General features: G+C 41.3%; 1 protein-coding gene across 2 annotated transcripts in view; it reads left to right on the top strand.

Moving 5' to 3' along the window:
* Positions 1-749: 749 nt before the first annotated feature.
* PLEKHH1 (pleckstrin homology, MyTH4 and FERM domain containing H1) overlaps positions 750-25,512 on the top strand; it is a 45,584-nt gene continuing 20,821 nt past the window's right edge. For both annotated transcript variants that reach the window (XR_004082861.1, XM_031065898.1), the window contains exons 1-13: positions 750-890; positions 6,541-6,603; positions 9,653-9,802; positions 12,580-12,663; positions 14,196-14,277; positions 16,897-17,906; positions 20,263-20,341; positions 20,911-20,999; positions 21,507-21,657; positions 22,699-22,838; positions 23,497-23,607; positions 24,168-24,254; positions 25,225-25,386. Coding sequence is in view for 1 of the 2 variants with exons in the window: in XM_031065898.1 (XP_030921758.1) it covers positions 750-890; positions 6,541-6,603; positions 9,653-9,802; positions 12,580-12,663; positions 14,196-14,277; positions 16,897-17,906; positions 20,263-20,341; positions 20,911-20,999; positions 21,507-21,657; positions 22,699-22,838; positions 23,497-23,607; positions 24,168-24,254; positions 25,225-25,386 (2,349 nt within the window). In the remaining variant the exon portion in view is untranslated. The remainder of the gene's footprint in view (positions 891-6,540; positions 6,604-9,652; positions 9,803-12,579; positions 12,664-14,195; positions 14,278-16,896; positions 17,907-20,262; positions 20,342-20,910; positions 21,000-21,506; positions 21,658-22,698; positions 22,839-23,496; positions 23,608-24,167; positions 24,255-25,224; positions 25,387-25,512) is intronic.

Below are 25,512 nucleotides of genomic sequence, written 5' to 3'. Positions count from 1 at the left end.
GGTATCTGAAATGTCTAGACTGTTACTGAGTAGGAAAGTAAAAGGTCTTCAAAAACTACAGCTTTCTCCACTTTCTGGGGCTGTATATATTTTTTGATGTTTACAAGGACTTCAGTAGAACAGCATATTTTGTCTTTAGCCCTAACTTATTCCTGTATGGATTCTCTTTGTTTTAACAGAGCAATTGTTTAGGTACTGGGGAACTTCCACTCTTACTGTCAACTGAATGTGTCAAGTAGTTAGGGATTGGGAACAGTTGCTTAATACATCGCATCATCTTAACATAGTCTGTTTGAGATAAAGCACTGGTGACCCAAGCTGAAAATGTGTGTGTGATACCTGAGGCAGGAGGTTTTAGTGACTTGAGGGTTTACAGCCATACTGGAACAAAGAAGGCAGGAGTAAAAAGTATTCCTAATGTCTGGGTAGCGGCTGACCAAGACTGTAAGGGTGGCAGTAAGGTTGTTTCTGGAATATACAGTATAATGCATTAGTAAATTATTTACTCATTCTAAAGGTAAACGTTTATCCATTAAGAGTGACCTCTGGCAGAGGGCAATATCAGTGACTCAGGGTAGTACCACTTCATCTTCTGCTTGGAGAAGAAATGGCCTTTGTTACCAGTTCTGTAAGAGGGACCAAGGAAAACTAGGCATAGAGGTGATAAGTTTGTCCTTCTAAAATACGTACTTTTTTTTCCCTTTGATTCTGTAGGATTTTTAGAGCACCTCAGACGACATCCTAAATGGATGATTAACATCACAATGGCAGAACTCACAGTGGAGAATGGCAGCTGTATGGACTGGCAAAAGCGATGCCTTGTGTTGGAGTCCCAGCTCTTCAAATTCCGCTTGCAGGCAAGCAAGATCCGAGAGCTGTTAGCTGAGAAGGTGAGGCAGAGGTGACTTCTACTTTGCAAAACCAAAAAATCTGCAGATGCCAAACTATCCAATATACTTGCAGTGAGGATTTCTTTCTTGATTAGAGTACATCTTTGCTCTCTGCTTTATCAGTTGAGATGCAGAGATGTGCCTGTCATGGTGTAAAGTGGTGTATAAGAGTGAGCCTTGCTTACTGCAAAATCATCAAGTATTTGGATTCTAGTGGAAAACACTGTACCAGCAAGATTCTGGATATCTGAAGTGACTGAGACAACAACAGAGCAAATATGGATGTTTTGTGTAAGAACAGCAGGATCATAACTTGGGTGACAACAGAAAAGTATGGAGGAGTGAAAATTATACTATAATGTTAAAAGCCCAGACAGGGATACATGTATTGCCATAGTGTTAGAATAACAGTTCATATCCAGTCAAAACATTCTGGGGATACTGAAGAGCAAGGCCAGATATATTGAGATCTGGATGTTAGAAACTTACATGGCATCTGTGGTTTTAGAGACATCTTCTACTAATGTCCTTCAAGTGCCCTCGTGTGAGTTTGTTTGCGTTCTAGAGGAGAGAACTGGTAAAGATCTGAGGAATTTATTGGAGTTTTGGTTTTTTGCTTGTTTTTGTCATGGTGTGAATATTTTGTGATTTTTCTTAACCTTAAATGGTGTTGTTTTTCAATTAGAATTAAAGCTTTTTCACTAAATTTGTATGAAGTCCAAATTTGTCGGTTGCTGGGGGGCTCCTTCTTTTTTTCAAAATGTGGCTTACGTTATCACAGTTCAGTCCAAGATTGCTCAGATATTCAATTACTATATAGGAAAGTGAGAACAGTTTACTAATGAAGTAAAAATCTGTACAGCTGACTGCAGTTTACTATACCCAATGACAGATATGTTCTAAACTCACTTTTGCTCCATTCTGTATTATGTGACTTCTATGTGTATATTCTTGTTTGTTGGTTTTGGATGTAAAAAAATCCAGGTGACAGCTACTTGAGAGTGGCGAAATTTTCATCCCTGCTTTCACTGTAATTACATTTTCACTATTGCCATATACTGCATGAGACATTTTTTCCACCCTTCATATTTTAAGGAATTGTGCAATTCTAAGTAGCTTCTTCATCTCTTCAAATTAATTTTTGAGACAGACCTTAGTGATTACTTACCTTGAAAAACATTGAAAGTGGTTGTAAAGTCCATTTAGATAAAGGCACATCAAAAAAAAATCATGTATAGATGTGGAACAGGTCTGCTAAAGACAACCAGTATTCATATGCAATATTTGTAAGTTTGCTGCATTATGAGATATGTGTCCTTGTGTCCTTGCGCTATTATTAATTTCTGATTTGAGAAACTTCCTGACTACCCACACATGAGACAAGCCCACCTACCAGACTTCCTTATTGAGAGCAGACTTGCCAGATATATTTTGACTATCTCTTTAGTGAAGTTTGTGGGTCATGACAGAGAATTAAATTTTCATCTGCTTCAGGGGCCTGGCTACCATTTATCCAGCCTTTTAGTCAAGGCAATGCTTCCTTTGCTGAGATTAAGGAGTAGCTTGGTTCAGTGATCAGGTTATTCTGTAACTACTTCTACAGTGCTGTTGTAGCTTTTCTTGAAGGGTCAAAGAGCTAACAGGCTTGCAGTTCCTAACTCCAGATGTCATGTGGGAAGGGGAGACCCTCGGCAGGAACCATGGGGCAGCTTCAGCAGGCTCTCCTGCTGCAGGTGGACTCAGACATACAGTGCTTTTGCTGAATACTTCTCTTGGGAAGACCAGGCTCCCACCTGGTCTGTAATGACTTGCTCAGAGACTTTCCTTCTCCTTGGTCACCACAGGACACCCCAGCAGTCACAGCAACAGGGGCTCCTGCCTGCACTGCATCCTTCTCACCCTCACGTGGGTAGTGATGCAGAACTGAAGGAGCTTTATGTCTAGTGATGGCAGCTTCAGAGATTTTTGTCATAGATTTTATAGCAACAGTGATTTTTAAGGGTTTTTTCCCCTCATTATGAGAATGAAGAGATTCAGATTTACTGGAGAGTTCTGCATTCACAAGTCCAAGGAAGGTTTTTTGGGGCAGTGAGGGGGCGTGATCTTGGAAAAATGTGATGTCTGCACAGTTTGAAGCTGTGTGCCAACCTGTGGTAAGCATTGTCTTGAGATCCTCCCAATATGGTTTGCAGTAACAGGAAAATTATTTTTTAAAATACTTTTAGATGGTGAAAGTGAAGAGCAGTGTTAACAGGGATGTGATACTTGCTTACCAGCTAGGTTGTCATAGGTGTGGAAGTGACTGAAGGGCTTGAAAACCTGATCCCCACATTTTAAATTATTTTTTTATGACTAATTTTATGATTTCAAGACAGGTTTTACTATTTTAACTCGCAGAAAACCCAACCACTCATGCCTGGCACTGGTAGTACAATGTGCTCTAACAGTTTAAATATTTGAGATTTTTAAAATCCGCTTAGATTGAATAATCTGGATCGCTGTTCAGAACATGGGGAATTTAAAACCCAGTGGTTTAACTGCCAGTGCCCTAGTTCACATGGTGTGAACTTCCACACTGATAGCCTGGTCTCAGCTATTGAACAGAGCTGCCCAAGCTGCACAGAGCCTGGCTGGGGGTTGGCATGGCAGAAGAGCCTTAGCCCCTGGTCTCCCAGACAAAGCTCTGCCATCCTGCTGGACCCCACAGGGCACGAGACCCCTGAGTCTTACCTTGTGGACATTATCAGGGATTGCTTTGGAAACAGGCAGTTGTTTTCACCCTGATTTTGTTGTACACACGCAAGGAAAAGGGAAACTCCTCTGCTGGTGAGTGGCGTAGCAGGCCATTGCCTCGGCAGCAAGCTGACCTGGTTAAGAGTGAGCTCTGGAACAGAAGAGCTGGAGAAAAATGAAGCTGAGAGGTATAGGAACTTTTTTCACTCAATTTTATGTAGCCTCCTCTGAGCCCTCAGGAGAGGGAAAGCCTGTGTGAATTGTTGATGGGAAGATCTTTTGCGGTTTCTAGAACGGCCATCTGGGGAACTTAACCTGCTTCTGTCTTATTTCAATAAACAATGAACACTTGGAAAAAGGATCTTTTGTCTCATGTAAGCATGGCTATTCAACTGGTCCTGTTTCTCCCATACAAGCTGTCTGGGCTAGTGCTTCAAAGAAGAGTTCCGTGCATTTGGCTCAGTTATTAATTTTTTTGTGTGACTTGGGTCACATTGCTTAGTAGCATTTGTCAAATTATAAAGCATTTTGAATGAAAGGACCCATGTAAATACCAAGCATTATTATTAATTCATTGAGGGATTTGAAAGAGCCTTACAAGCATGTATGTATTAAATCTGAATGTGCTCCAGTGAGAGTGCTGACACTGGGGATGAGTGAAATAATGATTTCATGTACACCAGGAACACAGCAGTTATTTAACAGTTCATAGTAGGACAGCTCAACAATGTAGTACAGGAAATTAAGACAAATACAAGTTCATTTAAGGCTACAGAGTGAATTAGGGTGACAAAAGTAATTGATTTGGCTGGAACTTAGCCAGGTCACCCTGCTTGCACAAGTTTCATAACTTTTTAGTGATCAGGAATGGTCCCAACATAAATTCTTTGTCCCGATCAAGATCCATAACTGCTAGCAATGCAAAAGAACTGCTAGCAATGCAAAGCGACTGCTTTGGGACGACAAGGAGTTCTTCAGTCAGAGCAGTGCTGTCTTTGTAAAATAACCTCTTTCATGGAGATTTCTCACCTTGTGGAGGACTGAATTATTAGTTTAAGAGGATATCTTGGTAAAAAGGCCCAGAAATTCATCTCTGCTGTGAATGTAGAGCCTGTCAATTAATCAGAAAACTAGGAGAGACCATTGATTCTGAAACTACTGTCTTAAACTTTTTGTTACACAAAGCATGTTATGTATCCCCAATAGTTATGTTTAGCATCTTTCTTTTGCCAGTATATTTTGCTGCTACCTGTCTCTGCTGATGACCGTCCAGAGACGAAAAGATAAATGCATGGGTACATCACTATTCTGAAGGGGACTCGTACTTGTGAAGCACAGACCACTGCTATTCGTGTTAGATTGCCTGGAGCTCAGTCTTCAGAAAGGCTCTTAGGTCGGAGCAGCTTTGTATGGCTGCAGTCCTCTGCAGCATATCTCTGTTCCTCTGCCAAAGAAGCATCCTTGATTTGGATATTAAGTTACAGAGACTGTTGTATTTGATTGTTCCACTGAAAAAGCAAATGTGAGAGGTATCATGCTAAATGTAGCAGGTTTTTGTCTTCATGGTTTTAATCTATGTCATTGCTTTTATAGTTATGTGACTACTGAGGTGTCTACATGTATGTGCCTTTTGATGTGTTTACTGGTAGGGTTCAGTCTGCTCTTGTGTCAGTGAGCATGTATGGAAAGAAGAGTTGTCTTGCTACCATATGAAGGAAGGCAAATGGAGATGGGAATGCTGCCCTGTCCATTCTGGGTGATCAACCCAGGAGGAATAAGTCAATTTTCAGATATATTGGTTTGGTCCTGTTAGTGACCAACCTGAATACTTGGCTCCAGCACTTTATAAAAAATGCATTGGAGAGAAAAGGAGCTTAGTTCCCTTTATAGCTTTTCTTCTTCAAGCATGATTCTTTTAATCTTCTGAAGATTCTTCTATGTCATTCTTTCCATTGTAAAACATAAGTAAGTGCAGCAAATTTCATGAAGTGTTCCCCAAATTTTGCATCTTGATGGAAAAAACTTGGTGTCGCTTGAAAGAAGAGACTTTGTATTACTGGGCTTAAATCTGAGACCAATCGAAGCAGGCCAGGTGAAGATGACTTTGGCAAACACCAAATGAGAGGCTAGGTTGATATTTAAAGAAAAATTTAAAACAAAACCAAACAAACAATTAAAAGAAAATCACCAAAACATCCCCCAAACCAACCATAACCCACCAAAAAAAGGGCTGTACTGGTGAATTATTAGAAGCACCCCAGGTATGTCTGAATTTTATAAGAATGAAGTGACTTATAAACATTTAGATTAAAATTCAATTCAGTGTCCTTTGACTTTGATAGCAGCAATGTTCAGATGTTGAATCACATAATTGTCAGTTTGCAAAGCTCTTTAAAAAGAAAAGAAGCATAGGAAAATTAAGATCGTTGTTAATCTTGTCAGTTATAAGTCTGTGATGCCTTTGAAGCCAAAGCAAAGTATTCAGTGGTTATAATGTGACATTATAGAGAACCTGCTGTGAGCTTTCCAAGATATATTCATTTTTATTTACCATTGTGAATGAATCCTAGCTGAAATAAGATCAGGGAAGAATGGTGCACTGTAGACAGGCTCCTTGCAGGGACAGCCCATGGTGTGTAAATTGTAGGGATGAGGTCAAGACTTTGGCACTGTGCCTTTGACCCATGTAATGAATGATGAAGCTCACTAATGAGAAAATGGTTCCGGTGTATTCAAAGTAGGGAAGAACACTGGAAAAGGTCAAAGGCTTTTTTTTGCTTGGTCAAAGCTGTCCAGTTAACTCAAAATATGCCAAAGATCTGTAAGCTTGCACAAGTGCTGAGTAAAACATTAATGTCCAGGTGATGTTAATTTATTTTCTTTCTTTCCCTCTCTTCTCTCTTTTCTGTCTCTGAAGATGCAGGAATTGGAACAGAGAGTGATAGAAGCAGAGCAAAGAGCTGAGGATGCAGAGAAACAGGTAAGGGATCCTTTGATGGTGGCTCTGGTACAAGTCCAGCAGTTAACTCACTCTAATTCTTTCCAGTCTAGCATACAGACAGCAATCTGCAGTGCTATTCCCTTCTAGAAACACTAATTTACAGTGGTGAATGGATTTTCTGGTCTATTTCCCAGTCTGTGAGCCTTAGCTGTGAGCAGGTGCCTGAATATGTTGAACCCTAAGTGAAAACAAGCACCTTACACCTTCCCGTCAGCTTCACAGCCTTTACCCTCTCATCCATGATAGGCATGCTTGGTTGTGGAAAAGGAAGGGGATGTTGTACCTCAGGATTAAATTGCAAAGATAAGGCTGCTTGGCAGGTCCTCAGGAAACAAATACTTAAGAGTACTGGTGAGGACTTGTCTACAAGTAGAAATGGTTCTGTGAAAGTAGGTTTTGCAGACACACCCTTATCACTTGTTTTGGTCTTTTTAGTAATTGCTGCTCTGGCTCAGGAACCTATGGAGAAAAACAGTAAGAGCTGAATTCATTGTCTATTAGTGTAATCATCTAAAAATTAGGCATATTGTCTAAACTAGTTCTTCTATGCTTCTTGAATAATGGAGAAGTGGAGAGAGGTATTCAGCTTGTGAACAGGCAATAGAGAATAATACACCTTTCAGAAGCAGACATTCTGCACTCTAAGGAGTATTATAGAAACAAAAGAGCCAAGATGAGCCAGGTGGTTTGAGCTCTTGGATCACTGCAGATCACAGCTGAAGGGAAGGCTTGAAGTGAATGAGCTTCCTCCAGCTGGACAAGAGCTGCAGGACTGAGCACTAAGTCGGGTTGAAGGGTAGAAATAAAAGTCACACAGCCAAGAATGACTGTCAAAGATGATTTCAGAAGTGAAGGACTGAATAGGCAGTGTTATAAGCACTGGGAGACATATCACCTGGGAATCAAGAACTTGGAGTACCTGGAAAGGTGTTGTGTCTGCAGAACATATTTTTCCCCACCAGTTTGATATTGACATCAAGAGTTTTTTACTGACTGGCTTAATTCTAGGAAAGATGCTATGTCTTGACACAGTGCTGTTGGCTTCTATGCTAGATCAGCAACTACCAGTGAAGAACAAGAGTTGTTCTCGAGAGTGCTATCAGTAAGTTCACACCCAGCCAAGACAGGCAAAGGTAGCACAATAGAGGCAAAAGTGACAGCTGTGACAGCACCACCAAGAACTACAGTGATTGTCACTGGCCAGTGAAGGTTTCATACCAGTGGACACCTCAGTGACAGGAGCAGAGTGCCCAGGATATGATAAGATGCAATGACAGCAAAGGACAGGATGGAGAACAAGTCAAATCCATGTCCAAGAATGGGCAGGAAAGGGAGAACTTGGATGGGAGGCTGTAGCAGAAATGAGGGTCACCTCCACTCACCTGCCACCAGCAGTTCTGTTGCCATATGTTGGCAGGTCCTAAAGACTAGCAACGCTCAGTGTTTGCCTTCCAGCAGCCTTATCCACATCCAGAGATAAGTGTTCTTAGAGAAATGCTACATTGCTGCCTGACAGCCTGAAGAAGTGACAGCGTAAGAGTAGGACCATTCCCTTCCACTAATGAGTACATTCACTGTGAATGAGAGGCAGCCAGCAAATGAGAGGGCTCCACATCAAGTGCAAAATCCCTTGTTATCTTTCTCTCCAGGAGTCTGGGGCGTTGGATTTGTTAATTCAATGGACTCCCTGTAGCTGCCAACCTCAATTAAGGAAATCACATGTTTGCAGTCCCCTTGCTGAGCCTCTAGTACAGAGTCAGCATTTGGGCATCAGACAGGAAGGAGGGGCCATTTCTTTTTACTATAATCACCCTAAACTCTAATGAAAGCACATCCGACTCAGCAGGCTTAGTTTTCTGGCTCGGATGTTGGGTGCTTACCTTTCTGATTCAGTATGAGGAAGAGGCAGTTTGCTTCTCTGCCTAATACAGGCAGACAGGGGGACAAAACACAGCTTCTGCAAGTATGGAGTGTAGGCTGCTCAGCAGAGCGTGACTAACCCTCTTGCAGAGGCTCTGTGAAGTGCTCACATTGCTCCCTGCATTCTGTCTTTCTGGTTCTAAGTTCATGCTAAATTTATGGTATTTGGTGTTGGTTTCTTTGCAGATTTAGCTTCTTTGAGGTGTGTTGGAACCAGAGATTTTCCCATCATCAAATGCTGCAATTAGTACGTTTGAGTTAAATTGAAGGGATTCCATTCATCTTTAGAAATTGTCTTATAATCCATTGTAATAGAATGAGGTAATGGTAAACTGGAGTGATTGAGAGACAAAGCTTTTGAAGAAAACAAAGATTTAAAAAATTTGCTAAAAACCTGAAATGCTTCAGTAGCCATTAGATTTTAGTAGATTGAAACTTTGTCTGTAGTGCAGGAGCACTACAGTGATCTTTCTCTTGCTGAAATGAGGAAGTCTTGGCACTGGCAGGAGCTCAGAGACAGGCAAATCTTTTGAAATATCAAACATTGTAACTCCTTAGCCGGTCTGGGGAGAAGACTTGGCAGAAAGACAGGAGTTGCCAAAACAATGTCTTAAGCTGGGGATAGGAGGATGAAGGACCCCATAGTACATTTTCGTATAGAAATTTTAATCTGAAGTAAATGGCGAGGGTTTTGTGGTATATACCTCGGTAGTGAATGAGGTAAAAAACTGGCCATGATATTGCAAAGGAGAAAGGTGGGATGTACCATGTCTGTAGGTGTATGGAGACTATGGTGCCTGTATGGTGTCTTTGATTAATAATTTGATGCATTTATCTCATGCATTTAGCTCATGGTTCTGTTTGCATCTGTTACTGCTTCGGCATTACAATGATCCTTCCACAAATGTGAATATAAACTTAGTGTGACCTGAAGGATGTTGTGGTTTTAATGTTTTATTTTTCCTTTCCTGACTTGAAATATAAGAAACCCACAAATATTCTCATTTATTTTCATTCTCTTACCAATACACAAGCAGTTCCTTGATTTACATTGATTTGTTTTGGTGGTTTTTAGGTTTATTCAATTTCCTTCTGATTACCATTACAGGTCAGAGTTATGGAAGAGAAGATAAAACTTGCCAACGTGAAGACTGGAGAATCTGACAGCACCCTGCACAAGAAATACCAAGAGCTGATGTGCACAATGCAAGAAAAGGACGATCTGATCAACAAATTGGAGACACACCTAGCAAAACAGGTAGGGATATTTTCTACAGGGAGGCCTGTAGGTTTCATGAGTTAGAGAGATTCTGTAATGTGTATTTCAAAGATAGGGATTATGTCTCATTACAAGTTAGTCTCTCAGTTACCTCCAGATCAGCTGTAAGATGATGTCCAGCCCAGTGCAAGATCCTCTCTTTCCTTTTTGGACAAAACATGCACTCAGCTTCAGCAGCCCATGTCTCTTCACCACTGGAGATCAGTCAGTGTGCCTAAAGGCTTCCTTATGTTAGTGCTGAGACCCTACATTATAATGCTACAGTCTGGTCACAGTTTTTCTCTGGCTTTTTACCACAGTGATTGCTTTGCAAAACCATTGTGTAGCCCATTTCTGTTCATGCTGCTTCTTGGGAAGGGTCTTTTCCCAGCCTTTAGCAGTTCTCCAGCATAGTTTATCTCTTGTCAGATGTCATTATAAAAGAGCAGCTGTTTCTCAGTATGGATAGTTCCTAGTCTCTCTCTTTTTCAGTTGGTGGAAGGAAGGTGCTACATTTCCAGCAGGGCTTGTATTTCAGTTCTAGTAAAGGCCTTGCCCTGTGGTTTTTATAACATAAGGAGTGAGGTATTCTTATGTGTTGTTAAGTAAATAACTTAAATAGAAGTAAAATTTTACAAAAAAAAATTATTTGGCCATTTGAGTTACATTGAACTAATTGCCACCTGTTTCAAGGGCTGTTAGTAGAAATCTTGTTCCAGCAACAAGAGGCAAAATGAGCTTCTAGAAATGAAAGCCAAAGCTTGGCAATTCCAGACAAGAAATACTCATTATCAGAGTCACTGGTTTAATTTCAGAATGGGATCAGATGGTGGCAGGGCTAGAAGGTTACTAAGGGTCCCTGTAAGGCATCCTGTTTGTTTTCACTGGGATGGGAAGAGCCATGGAGTTCAGAGCATCATTAAGAGAGCACTGAGGTCACGTCTGGGCCACGCAATAGTGTGGGACACTAAGAATCTCTAATTGCTTTTGGAACTTAAAGCACAATAACTGCATCTATGGCTGCTGTGCCTGAGTGAATTGGTTCTGCTTAGAGGCAGGGTTTATTACACATGGTGACAATGCTGTCATCATGTCACTGTTCTACTTTAGAACCCTAAATAAAGCCTTGGCATTGCAGTTCACCATATAGTGTAGTAATCTGAATCTTTTATCTCTTGGACCATGTTCCAGGACAAGTCCAGGTCATTAGAGATTCAAAGCCAACTCCCATGTGATGGACATTCAGAGATGGTAGACCTGCTATATGTGCTAGATCATTTCAGACCTGTAGGCACATCTAGTATGCTAACTCCTGCAGAGGTTGAGACTTGATGATTGGGAGCACACACAGTCATATAAAAGGAAAAAACCCCAACTAAATAAATCTTCTTCTTGAAGCATCTGACTTGATTGCTTTAATTTCATTATGCTCAACTCCAAATGTTACTGCTGCCTATAATGTTGCTTGTGCCTACTTTAAAGTCAGCAAACATACTTGGATAAGAGCCCTTAAATGTGCAGTTGTAGTGATAAATAGCATGTGGTGATTAAAAGTGTGAAAATGTCAGAAAAAGATATGAAAATGTGGGGAATTTTGTGGGGTCTATTTATCCATGTGAAACGTTTAAAGTGGGAGGAACTGACATTTTTTATAATTAGAATTGCTGGTATTATTTTACTTCAGAAAAAACAATAGAACAAGGAAACCACCAGCTGCTACCAGAAGGCATTATCTTTGCCCTTTAATTGGAGAAACCAGGGCTGATGTGACATGCAGCATATTGTCCCCCTCTCTTCCTCCCTCTGTTGTTCCTGGAACTGATTTCTTCTTGCAGTTGTTTAAATCATCATGTAGATAGGAGAGTTTTCAGTGATGTTGCTTCTGATGAAGCCACACAGAAGATAAAACAGAAAGCTTCAGGTCATCACAGTGTTAATTCAGCATCTTTCAAAGGAAATTTCCAGAAAAGTTAAAAACACAGCTGAGAAAACACAGCTGCAAAAATAACGTAGCAGTATTACCCAAGCAGATACCTGGGGGAACAATGGTCATTTTGCAAATCAACACTATTGCCATAACACCTTTGTGTGGACTAGAACCTGTTCTAATGGATATGTAAACATACAACCACTCATAGCATCTGAAATCCTCCTAGCAGATCTTAGGCATGATCTTGATATTTTTCAAGGTCAGGTTGTGGAACTTTTTTTCAATTTACTTTCTCAATGAGAATATTGTGTGTATGTGTGTGTGTGATAAATATGTTGTTGGTTTTTGCATCTTGTGCACCTTGAAAGGTTCTGCTTTAGACTCATGCTTACAGCGTCTGAATCCCTTTTGCTTGGAATGACTGGTATTTTATCAATCATTTATAGGCAATGCTTAATTCTTATTAGCTTTGGCCAATAATGTGTGTGTAGGCTGGGGGAACACTACAGATGCTCAACAGCAAATAGCAACATTGCAAAGCCATCTGAAACAGAAAAAGTTGCAGATTCTACTCAAACTGTGGTAAGTTTGTTACCTAACCTGGATTTTGCTAATACACAACAAACTTCTGAAACAAGCCTCTGAATTTGACTCTAGATACCATGTAAGACAAATTAGAGCTTGATTTTTTTCAGATGCCAGCTGAAAAATTGTATCCAAGTAGCAGTCATAAATCTTATGTCTGGAATGGGAGCTCCTGTGTTTCAGTCACTCCTGATGCAGTAACTCACTGAGAACAGTTGTACTTTCCTATGCATCTAATGTTGGTTTTGGTTTTATGGGACAGAAACAGCTGAGGACTGAGGAAGCCAAAATTGTTCAAGAGAAAGCTGCCAAGATCAAAGAGTGGGTAACATTTAAGCTCAGGGAGGTAAGTCTCTGGTTTTCTACCAGGTTTCAAGGCATGTAAGTACATGTGGCTGCACTGCCAGGGGCTTCCTACGTAGGACAGCAGTCTGGGGACAGTTAGTCTGCCACAGGGGCACTCTGCTTGTTTGGCCCTGAACATACTCAGTTGTAGGGCTGGGATCATCACTCTTACCAAGGGCTATTTACTTCATTGGGCAAACTGTAGATGACTGTTAAGTCATCAGTGCCCAAAAGCAGTTTCTGAAGATTGACTAATCCCAAGTGTCTTTCACCTAGCTTTCTTTTACCTCTCCTTCTTTTCTCTGGAAGCAGTTTCTGTTCATTTCTGACAGAGTACCTGTTACACAAACATGTCCTTTGCTCTTCTATAATTTACCATCTCTGACTAGTGCTGTTTTCCTACTGCCCAGTATTTTTTGTCTCTGACTTCTCTGTTCTATCCATCCTGTGGATTTATGCCTCTATCTGGTCCTACCCTCTAGAAAAACAAAGACAGCAGTGGATCAGCATGCAGTTTTAAATATGGAGTAGTAGTTTTCAAGTAGTAGTTTTCAACTGGGAGTGGGTAGCCTGGTCCTTTATTCCAAGTGAAAAACATGTATTTCCAAGTTTATGACAGAAAGGGAATTTGTTGGAGTTAGGAGAAGCATTCTTTGTGGGCACTGATTATGTTGTGACTTCGTAATGTCATTAGATTGCCTAAGTAATCCACTGAACTCCTGTGCTGCTTCTCTTCCCTGTGTGAGATAACTAAAGGTGCATTTAGCTTACTGACTGGTGCAGCACAAAGGAGGAAGCAGAGGGTTTGATTTGGTATGACCTGCTGTGAATCCAGGACCATACACTCACGCTTTACTGGCAAAGAGGTTTGTGCCAGATGCTGATTCCAGGTGCATAGCATGCACAAGTGGATCACTGCCAGTTGGAGAACTTGGTACCAATGGGTTACTCGAGACAGCACCACAGGTGATTGCTTCAAGAGGAAAGTCTGTCTGGGTGTACCACTGCTGTGTTTAAAAATGGATACTGAGACTCTTGAAGTAAAGGCATAAAGCAAATTTGCAAAGAATCTCTCATGCCCTAATTGGAAATGTAAATGCACCCTTAATGTTAATTTGGTTTTTGCTGTTTTCTTTGGTCCTCTGGGTCCATGGGATCTTCTTTTACTACATTAAGGGTGAGATAGAACAAATGCTCCTTCTGGGTAATGTTTTTTTTTATTCTTTCTTTCATGAGTGTTATTTCTGCAACAGGTGTAAATGATAAGCCATAACAGGGAAGTAAATTTTAAGATGTATTTGAGAAGTGCCAATAGTTCATATAGAGGCTGTTTCAGAAAGCATAGCAAAATATTTTAAGTGGGTGCTCTAGTGATGTCGCTGATTAAAAGGATTCGAGGTGACTGGTAGACTCATTTTTTTCCCTTGTTAAGAAACTTGAAAGTAATAAAGATGAAGGCATGTTCTGTGTAGTGGGTCACATGTGCTCACAATTTTGCATTATGTTTCTTTTTTTATTATTCTTCTTTCATAGCTAGAGCTAGAAAATTACCACCTGAAAAACTGTAATCAGAGACTGATGGAGCAAATTGGAGTTCTTCAGGATACATTGCAAGGTAAATGTGTTCACCTGGCACTGTAGCCTAGTAACCACCACAAGACTGGAAGTCAGCATTCCCGGGTTGTATTCTTAAGTTTGTCAGAAATTAAAACTTGTGACAGCAGGCAGTAGAGTTGCTCTGTTCCTTAGCTGGATCCATTTTTAAGATGGGAATAACATGCTTACCTCCCTTAACTCTTAATTTTTTTCCCATCAATTCAGTATAGACTCCTTTTTTTTTTTTTTGTTAGAATCTGCATTTGCCATTAAAATAAGCCACTAAACTCCTGAGTTGGAAGCATTCATTTGAAATACATAGTAGAACTCTCCATTCAGTGATATATTTCAGTGTATCTCCGTGTGTGAATTATTCTCATCCCCACAGGACCTCTGCTGGCATGTGAGCTGAGTAACTGAATGAGCCAAGGCAGCAGCTCTTTGGTCTGCCTTTAGGAGCTGGGTTTCTCTGTGCCACCAGGTTGGGTTGGAGAAAGCTGCTTATGGTGTTTTGGGTTTTTGCAGTTCTTTGGTGGCTGGATGGGAAACTTTGGTCTCTAGGCTTAAATTCAGCACCTTTTGTTGTAACGTGCTTTGAAAAAGAAATTATCTCTTAATTTATTTTTTTTATTTTTTATTGGTTTGGTCACAATAAGATGAACTAGTTTCCAGAACTTCACTGGGCATGGGGGGAGGGGACATTTCTTTCCTGCAGAAGTCTTTCTGGCTTTCCTGTTACTGCACAGCAAGGGAATAGGGCAAAATTCCTTCTAAATCCCACCACATTTCTAGTGAAATGCTTTATGACTGGGTTTCTCTCATCCCCTCTGGCTCTGACTGTTCACAAAAAGCGAATGCCTGGTAAGCTGCGTTAATAATCTGGTATTAAGTGTGCCCTGGATCCCAGCTCTCTGGGCAGTAAACAGCACTGCCCTCTCCTCTTATCCCTCACTAGTCTCAGTATGCCAGGCTAAAGTCTGAGGCCTCTGCAGAGAGACAAATCTCTTCTTGCTTGCTGTGCTAATAGTAATAGCTTCTTCATCTTAATCTCCTGTCACATCCAGGAAGCTGCAAAAATACCAGTAATATTTAAAATGAATGGCATCTTTTCAGTCTACACTAATGATTTACCTTAGGGTCAGGGGAAAATATGTGCCAGGATTTGTGTGTGCCATTGTTATGTGTTAGCTTTGCTAACATTCAGTTCCTTGTGAATCAAGTGCCAAGGTCATGCTCTCATTATTGTCTTTTTCTCAGCTGTTTCCAAGAGCAGGTTTCATCCTCTCTGCTGTCAACAGTAATTTATTCTGCTGTTTTGGTCTTCCCTCTGTAACCTTGTGTCTTCAGTTTGTTTCTATTTCCTTGTGAATCCCACGGGTGGTTAAGCAATTCCCATAGAGTTTGATGTTCAGGCAGCATTTTCAGCAACAGTTGTGCAGAGTCACACTTGCCCATATTTTGCAATTTCCAAAGCATTTGGTTCTTTTTCAGTCAGGCTGAAATAAATATAAATGCCAAGGTCAATCAAACATCCTCTGCCATTCCAAGTTTTATCCCCGCTTTCTTATATTCTAAAGCTGCTATTTGATGGAAATTGTAGAACTGAGATAATTTTTAATAATTATGGAAAGGAAGAAAGAATAATAAGCGTACTAAGTAGAAAGGACAGACATCTATCTTTTATGTCATCCTCTAACATAGCAACTGAAAGGGCACGGAAAGAACTGAAAAAGGGAAGATTTTACAGCAAAACCATATAAGTGACTATTATAAAACTTAATGCCATAAAGCATTGTGTGGGTCATATATCACAAAAGGATAACTAAAAGCTCTAGGGAAATTCTTGAAAAGTGAGTAAACTCCCCAGTTGCTGTGATGTTTAAGAAGGTCTCCATACCTTTGCTGGAAGCTCCATCTAGCCCCTGGGAATGCATGGAATCATACCAGATTATTTGATGAGTTCAATCACTGTAGGTCCACTAAAACCAAAAGCCATGCTAAGCAGTGTTCTGGCCACTTTGATGTGTTTGACAAAGTGTTGTGTGGATAGGTGCACTTCCTTCTCATGTTTTAAGAGAGGAGGCATAATTATACAGGTGAGAATAAAAACTCCTATATTGCATTAGACGGAAAGCTTGCCTAGGCCAATATCCCAGCTCCTGGTTGGCTGTTCACATTCCACAAAGGACCATACGAAATAATGCAAGCTGGTCTTCTCTCCATATATACTTCCAGCTTCTGCTCTGAGTAGTTTAGGAAGTTCCTAGGCCTGAACTCCTGTACTACTGATACATTAGTTTTTTCTGGCCTGTCTGCAGCATTCTGTTTGCTTTTTTGTTTGGGAAAAAACTTCCTTCCATAAATTTCAAACGTGCTGCCTAATTTCATTAGGAAGCCCTTAATTTCACTTTTGTCAGAAGCAGTGATTAATCATTTCCTATTCATATCTTCTGTGCTAGTCCCAGTTATAAATGTATAGTACTTTGGTTATAACTATGCCCAGCCATCTCCTTTCTGTTCTGTATAGTCCTAAACAGGCCAGGATGCTATTGAAATATAACTGAATGTACACTAGGAAGCAACACTGAAGACGTCAAAGCATTTCAATGCCTTAACCATATGTTCTCCTTCCTTGTAGATATGACCAGCATTCCTCCCTTTGAATCTCTTTGGACCTGTGATTCCCTGAAGCCCCAAGCATCAGAAGCCTCTTTTGCTGAGAAGATAGAGCAGAAATCTGTGCTCCTTGCACCTGGTTTCAGAGAGGTGTGTCAGACAGGACCTTCCAAACATCTCCTCTCTTCAGCAAACATAGTCCTTGCCAATGACACCTTTACTGAGAATGGAGAGGAGAAATCTCTGCTTTCCCAGAGCATGCTGAAGCTCATGCCTGACCCATCAAGCTGGAATCTGTCCACAGAGAGAAATGTATTTCCCACTGTAAGTTCTGAACATGGTTTAGGGTGCTCTGGTCCCATATCACTGGACCCTCCAGCTGAAACCACAAGAATTCTTGAGGCTTTGACCTTCCAATCATCTTTGGAAGGAAACTGTAGTGCTGTGAGCACCTTGCAACAAGTGGGTTTGGATAGCACCTGCTTCTCTAATGATCTGAGTGCCAGATTCCATTCCCACCAGCGGAACTCCTCTTCCTCAGCAGAAATTATGAGCATGCTTGAGGGACATCTCCAAACTACTGAGCCACCTCTGGTTGTGTCAACATCAGCTGTTACAGCTCATTCCTTCTTTCCAGGGAGGGAGTGCAGCCTTGGGAGTAGTATGACATTTCCAAAAATACGAACACCCAATACACCAAGAGACAGTATCCAGCTAGCCAAGAGACATCACAGCCAACCACAGTCAGGGGCTAATTCTTTCCATCGTGCAATGCACTTAGAGACTAGCACTTTCCAGCCCATAACAGACCCTCCAGTCAGCTCTGCACACGTGGAGGAGACAGACATTGATGATGATGGGGTAATGGAGAAGATGGAGACAGAATGTGGCCTGCTGAGGGGAGAATCTGGAGCGTGTGAGGGAATGTATCACTTACCTGCAGAGCAAGGAGAAGCTGTGACTTCTGAGTCGAGCACACTTGACCCGGGATGTAAACCTCCCACACCACCACTGCACCGATTCCCATCATGGGTAAGAAATGCATGGACAACAGTATGAGAATGCTGCTTATCTTTGTGCACAGTAGTTAGGCTACTACACTTGGGCTCAAGGAATTGTTACCGGTGGGTATCACAGGTTGCATTCCTGAGCCACCAAGTCAGACTGTTCCACATCATGGGGCATGCTGGTTCCATTGACAATTTTTTTTCTTTTATTTATCTTTATAAGGGGGAAAAGATCAATTGAAAAAAAACCAGTACATAAGAATCATAGGAATAAAAGTGAAAGTCAAAATGTACTGTATTGTCGTTTGGGTCATCAAAAGTTAATCCTTAGTTCTTTTGTCATGTGTTTAAGATAGAAAAATGAATCATAAATGCAGTGGACCAGACCACATAGCTCCAGAGTGAGAAAAAGCCATGGATACTAGAATAGATACATGGATTAGATCTCAGCATTCCTGTCTCATGGTATGCTTCTCCTGTTAGGAAAGTTTTGTGAAAACCTTTGGTAAAGTGAATATGCACGTCCTGTCATTTTTTCTTACAGTTACTTGTGAGGTCAGATAGATGAATTGGTTTTTTAGTCCTAGAATTGTGTAGGATGTAAAATGCAGCTTCTCCTCATCCACTGAGCAGGTCACTTGTCATAGAAAGTGATCAGGTTGGTCAAGCAGGACCTGCCTTTCACAAACCCACGCTGTCTGGACCTGGTCCCTCGGTTGTCCTGCATGTGTTGTGTGCTGGTGCTCAGGATGAGCTGCCCCAGCACCAAGGTCAGGATGACAGGCCTGTAGTTCCCAGGTCCTCCTCTGGCCCTTGTAGATGGTGCCCCCTTTGCCAGGTTCCCGTCACCTGGGACCTCCCCGGGTGACCAGGGCTGCAGGTGACTGATGGGCAGTGGCTCAGTGAGCTCTTCCAACAGCTCCCTCAGCACCCTTGTGTGGATCCCACCTGGCCCTGCAGACCTGTGTGTGTCTAGGTGGCAAAGCAGGTCACTGGGCGTTTCCCCTTGGGTTGTGGGGGCTTCATTCTGCTCCCCATCCATGTCTTCCAGATCAGGGGGCTGGCTGCTTGGAGATCAGCTGGTTTTACCATCACACTGAGCAAAGAAGGCATTGAGTATCTCTGCCTTTTCCTCATCCTTTCTCACTGTTTCCCACTCATATCCAATAAAGGATGGAGATTCCCTTTTTTTTTTCTCATGTATTTATGGAAGTCTATTCTTGTCTTTTACTGCAGTTACCAGGTGAAGGTCTAGCTGGGCTTTGGTCCTCCTAATTTTTTGCCTGCATAACTTCATGGTGTGTTTGTAGTCACCTGAGTCACCTGTCCCTTCATCCAAAGATCACAAACTTTGAGTTCAGCCAAAGCTCTCTAATCAGACAGGCTGGTCTTCCTCATTGTCTCATCTATCAACACATGGGGATGACCTGCTCCTGCACCTTAAAAACTTCCTTCTTGAAGAATGTTCAGTCTTGCTGGATTCTTTGTCTATCAGGACTTACTCCCAAGGGACTCCCATTAACCAGGTTCCTAAACAGGCCAAACTGACAAACCTGGTGGAAATCAATGTAGTATCAAAAGAGGCAATTCTGTTTTCATTTGCTTTTCTAAAGGCATGGACAAACAAATGATTTATTGAAACTGCAAAGTCAAGCACTCATTGTTACTTCTTATGTCTTATAATTTTTTTGGTGTACTTGACTTGGCAGTCTTAGGTGCTTTCATGTATATGTATTATGTGTGTTATTTCACAGTGAATTTTGGTTGTATGCTTTAAGGCGCACAGAGAGGTTTCCTAGCTTTGGGGTTTATCCATTTCACACTAGTTGATGTCTTAGTCATAACTCTGCATCTAGATACAGAGTTGGGTTCCCCCTCTGGAATTTTTATCAATTCATGAAGCACTTTGAGATGCTTTGAACTGAAAGCTCTGTATGTTGTTGTAACTGAGACACAGGCTTATTGAGATCATTCCAGGCATTTCTTTCATTCCCTTATTACAGAATGGGCATCCTTTGCAGCTGATGACTCAATGAATTGTTCTGGTATAGGACCCGTTCTTAATTAATTTTAATGCATTGTTTATAATTTGGAAAAATCCCATCTCTTTCCAAGCTGTGATACAGTAATTTATTGATAATTGTGTGTAGGTGTTCCAGTGTGTGGATGTCACCTCTGTAGCTGGGAATTAGCACACAGGAACATGCTTCCATTAATGGTCATTCGCACAGCATATGGTGGAATTCAGCTATCTTTGTTAGAGAGCTCCTCCCTCCTGCCCAAAGGTGTGACTGTGGTGTGATTCTGTGACATGGACGTTTCTGTTGGTAAGAATTACATTTTTTGCCTGATCACTGTTGTTCATGGTATTATTGTTCCAGGAGAGCCGAATCTATGCTGTGGCCAAGTCTGGCATGAGGCTGTCTGAAGTGGCCATGGTGAATGATACTTCCAGCTGCTGTAAGTTCTGGACTAGATCCATCCTTAAAGGGAGTTTATGGTGACAGTGTGGGACCTGAGCTTCTGGCTGTCCATTTCTTCATTTCCTTGCCCGTTTTCAAAGTAAATTTGACCTCATAGATAGCCTCGATAAAGGAAGGGGGGAGGATATATCTGATTTTGGGGATGGTTGGTGCAGGGCGGTTTGTGCCTCTACATTCAGGGACATCTTCAGGGATTCCATTCTGTCCTCCATCAGTTTTGCAGCCAGTCTTCTGCCTCTGCATGTCTGTGGCCTGTTTTTACTCTTCACCATCATTTTGCCTGTTAGGGCTTTTTTCTCTTTATACAGGGTACAGCAGATTGCCATTGTACCATGGGGAGTGCAGGGTGGGTAAGGTGTCTTACAGGCTAAATTGAGGGAACATTGCAGCTCTCTCTGGGAATTGTATGGAATTAATAATGCATCTCCTGGCCTTTCTGAAGCCAGACTGTCCAGGATGGCTGTTCTCCATGTGCTTCTCCATTAAAACCTCCTTTTCACCAGTTCGTATTATTTGCTCTCTTGCTTTCTCTCTGAATTTCCCCAGTTTCCAATTTCTCGTGTTCAACTTCTGGGCCATTTACCCATCTCATCTACAGAAATGTCACAGTACCAGTCTACACTACGCTGAAGGGGGTAAGGAGTTACCTCACTTTTCCTGTTCTGAAAAACATGGTCCAGATCTGCTAGTAATTTGAGACAAAACAGGATAGAACTGTGCAGTGAAGGAAAGAAAATTAGAGAATGTCAGGAAGTACTGGACATCAAAAGAATGCAGAAAGAGTAGCAAATGTTAAATATATTTAAGAACACAGAACATTGCAACGAGTTTTAGTCCGGGAAGTTGCAGTGTGTACTATGAAACCTAGAGGTGACTGTGGGTGTAGCCTAAGGAATGAAATGGAACGTAAGGGTTGTGGAAGAGTAGGAGGGTGTAACCAGAGGAGACCCAAACAGGTCAGACTAGAGAGTCCAACTTGGAAGTCCTCAGACTAGAAGGGGAGGAACTGTGGAACCCTGGGGCAGAAGTGGGCAAGGCAGTGTGGAAATGAAGGGCATGGGTTGCTCTGTCTCCTGATTGAAGGGGGATTGTCCTGGGGAAACTCTTCTCTTACACACTAACCATACAGGTCTGTTTTCCAGAAAGCCACACAGATCAGCAATGTGCCTTTCTTAGATGAGTCTTCAGGCTCTGATGATGACTGTGGCTCCCATGCCAGTTTCAGGACTTCTGCTGCTGGATCTGAGAACAGGAAAGCTAGCATGCCAGGCAGCCCTCGGGCTGTGAAGAGAGGTAAATTGGGAGCATCGCTACTGGGCAGGATGAACTCTGTCATCAGAGCCAAGAGCAGCGTCATCAGTGACAGGCAAATGCTCAGCCAGAGTGTTGCTTACGAGGAGTTCTCCCAGAATGTGTGCAGACATCAACAGTAGAAACAGTAGAAATCTGTTCTTGTAGATGATTTTTACTGCTGATAGAGTTCCATTCAGGCAATTGCTAAACTAAGATTGTGGGAAGGATTGCCCTCCCAAATTCATCACATTTCTAGTCATCCATACCTTTGCTGTGGCTTCTCCTTGGAAGCAAGCTAGTACTGACACAGGACAGAAAATGGTTTTTTGTCTTAGTCATTGACTGGTAATTTCTTGACCAGTCAGTACATCTCACCTATCTTTGAGAGCTATCATGTACTTTGAGTCCTGATTAGGACTATTTTTCTTGCCTGCTGGCAGGGCTAAACTGCAATGGAAGTTGAATGCAATTTTTGTTACCAAAGAGACAATGTGAAACACTACTCTATTTTAGAAACAACCAAATTTTGTTGGTTATCTCTAAAATAGAGTTGTATTTCATGTAGTCTTAACTTCTGTTGTGATGCATTGTGCCTGTGCATTGCCATGTGCGTGTGGTAAAAGATTCACAGAAAGCAAAGCCTTATTGCTAGTGAAGAAGCCTTTTCCTTAGCTGAAATCAGAGGGGGTTGGGGCTTTTTAATGGATGTCCCCAGATGAAAACAAGTTGTCTCTCCTTCAGATGACAAGTTTATTGATTTTTTTTGTGTATATATTTTAATTTGGTTTTATTCAGCAATAAATTTATTTCACTATCAGTATCCAAAACTCAGTTTTTACTACTTGTCTTCCTAGGGAAATAAAGAGGCCTCAGAAGTCACGTTAGTGGGGTTTGAGTTTCCAAAGTCTGATCTGATTTGTTCTTCTTGAACCAAAAAAAAAAAGCCTTAATGGTGAATGCATAAATGTTTTTGGAGTGTACAATATTCAGTGCATGCTTTTGTCTAGCCATGACTCTTATTCCTTCCTTTATTTTGAGCAGGTGTATCTGTGTCCTCACTGAGCTCCGAGAGTGACTATGCCATCCCTCCTGATGCCTACTCCTTGGATGGTGACTATTCAGAGCCAGAGCACAAGCTACAGCGAACATCTTCCTATTCCACTGATGGTGGAATCTGCTCTGTAAGGCTTGCACTGTAACTGCTGTGTTACACCTGCACAGGGGTGCAAACAGAGCCTTGGCCTTAAAAGAGAATAGTGTAACTACAGGATATTGAGTAATCCCCCTGCAGAGTGAAGCTCTAACAGACTGGGCTATTAGTCCAGCTGATTGGTATCAAAAGACACCATCTGATGCTTCAACAGAAGGTGCAATTTCTTTATGTGGTAAGGTAAAAGTATAGGTCAAGGGTGTATGACCTATATTGACTTCCTGTAGTTGTATTCTACTTTAATGATGACTTTACACTTTTTGGGCAAAATAAATTTGGAAATTCAGAGGAAGGAAGGAAAGAAACCTCACAACATGCAGCATTTAATTCTGTACTCTTCAATATAAGAGATCAAACAGACAAGGAACGGGAGTCTAATCATGGTGTAGAGACAGCCTTCTTGATCTCAAGGAATCTCACTTTTATTTGGAAAATCAGTGCCTTGGTAGGGAGAGAAATAAGTTTACAGAGCATCAAACAATCAGTGAAATTATCTTGGAGGGCTGCTATTAAACAAAGCAGAAAATTATGGGAGATGCAGCAAATGGCTGGGCTTGATTTCAGCACACTTTCATTTGTATTTTGAGAGATGCAAGATGACCTCCTCTCCCCTTTCCTCTGTCCTCCAGGAACCCATGGAGAAATCAGGCTACTTGCTGAAAATGGGCAGCCAGGTAAAGACGTGGAAAAGACGATGGTTTGTTCTCAGAAACAGACAAATCATGTACTTCAAGTCCCCGGTAAGTCACTGGGATATATTTCCTCCCCTCTAGAGGCACAGAGAAATTTAGTATACTGAAAAAACACTTTTGGTTAGACATGTCACTGTTTTGAAAAGCATTACCAACATTAGAATGATTCACTATATGCATCAAATGAAGAACAAAGTTTATTAATAATAAACTTGTCACTTAACAAGTGTCTAGCTGAATCTTGAAAACTTATGAAGGTGGAAATTCAGCCTCTGTCTTGGTATGTATTGTATGTTGTACTGTCTTCCCACTTAGAAAGGGTTTGGTTTGTTGGTGTTTGTTTGGGCTTGCTTTTGTTTTATTAATGTCCAATCTGAACTCCATAAGAGCATTTATTAGCACTGCTCTTGTTATATTGTCTGCCACTATTGAGGAGATTTTTGCAATGGGATCACACAGTCTTATATTTCCCCTGGCAGCCTTAGGCTGTCCTTTCCAGCTCATGAATGCAGACTCCAACCTGTACGTGCATATTATGCTGTATTTAAGTAATCTAAGACCCATCTGAAGTTTCCTACTGAAAAAATTGTTTGCTTTTATTTCCTCAGAGTGATGTTATCCGCAAACCACAAGGGCAGCTGGAGCTGAATTCTTCATGCCAAATTGTCAGGGGTGAAGGGTCCCAAACATTCCAGGTAGGTGTTGCTTTTTTATCCTGCACATAACCATGCACTCAGCAGCTGGGTGAGTGAGCACTTAATTCAGACTGAATGGTACTGTGTGTCTCAGCTGATATGAGCTAACTTTATCTGGTCTCTGTTTCCTGGCACAAAACAGGCAGTTAGTCTAATTAATAATGAGGAAAGAGCTAAATTGTAACCCAAATACACCCTTTTGAAACTGAAAGAAATCTGCATTTATTTTTGTCCTGTTTTAGGCCATAATGCTTTCCCTTTTTTTTTTGCAGGAGTTAGACCTTGAAATCTGTGGGGGAAAATGATTCTTACAACAATTAAAACCAGCTAGTACCCAAGATCTTTCTGAGAGACTTCTTTCACAAGATCTCAAGCCTGACTTTACATGCCTGGAGGCATGTAAAGAAACATCTGAATAGTTGATTCCTTTTAGAAATTGACTTCTAAAATATTAGAAGTTAGCCCGTAACTGGGTTCACTTTTAAGTCATTATTGACTTAATTAGAAAGGCAGCGTTAAAGTTTTTTTCATACTTTGAAAGGTACATGGCCTAGCTTGTGAGCTACCTTTGGCCCTTATGGAACTGAAGTTGCTAAGGCCTAATATTATTAGATTTATAGCATCTTTCCTCTCAGTCACAGGGTAATGAAGGCAAAACACAATACAAAGTGAAGGCAGAAAACCCCCACGTTTATGTAGTCACCTTTAAAATGAAAATCTAGCAGCAGCACTGAGAAACAAGAAAGGATGAGAGAGGACACAAAGCCACAGCAAGAAAGGTTATGGGAATTGGATTAATCTCAGTTTCGCTTTTTTCATTTGGGCTTTAAGGATTAGCACCTTTTTTCTAACCCTCAAAAAAATCTTTCCTGAATGACCAAAAAATCCTTATGGGATAAAGAAACTCAGCAGCTAAAGAGAAGATTTTTAGATGTGCAGCTATGTACTTTGTCACTCATTTTCCTTCCAGCTTGTGACAGAAAAGAGAACCTACTTCCTGACAGCAGACTCTCCCAACATCCTGGAGGAATGGATTCATGTCCTACAGAGTATCCTGAGAGTACAAGTGAGCGGTCCTGTTGGTGTTCCTCACAGTGATGCTAAACCTACTGTGAAAGGCTGGCTCACTAAGGTAAAACATTTCGTACTTTATGTTTAGCTCAGAATTGACAGTGTGCCAGTTTCTTGTTTTGCACAGCAAATGTGAGCAAAAAAATTAGTATTTTACTCTCTGTAAGAGTAGGGAAGGAAGGAAAAA

This window comes from Geospiza fortis, unplaced genomic scaffold, assembly GCF_000277835.1.
Source record: "Geospiza fortis unplaced genomic scaffold, GeoFor_1.0 scaffold54, whole genome shotgun sequence".
Taxonomy (NCBI): Eukaryota; Metazoa; Chordata; class Aves; order Passeriformes; family Thraupidae; genus Geospiza; species Geospiza fortis.
This window is presented reverse-complemented; position numbering and strand designations above follow the sequence as displayed.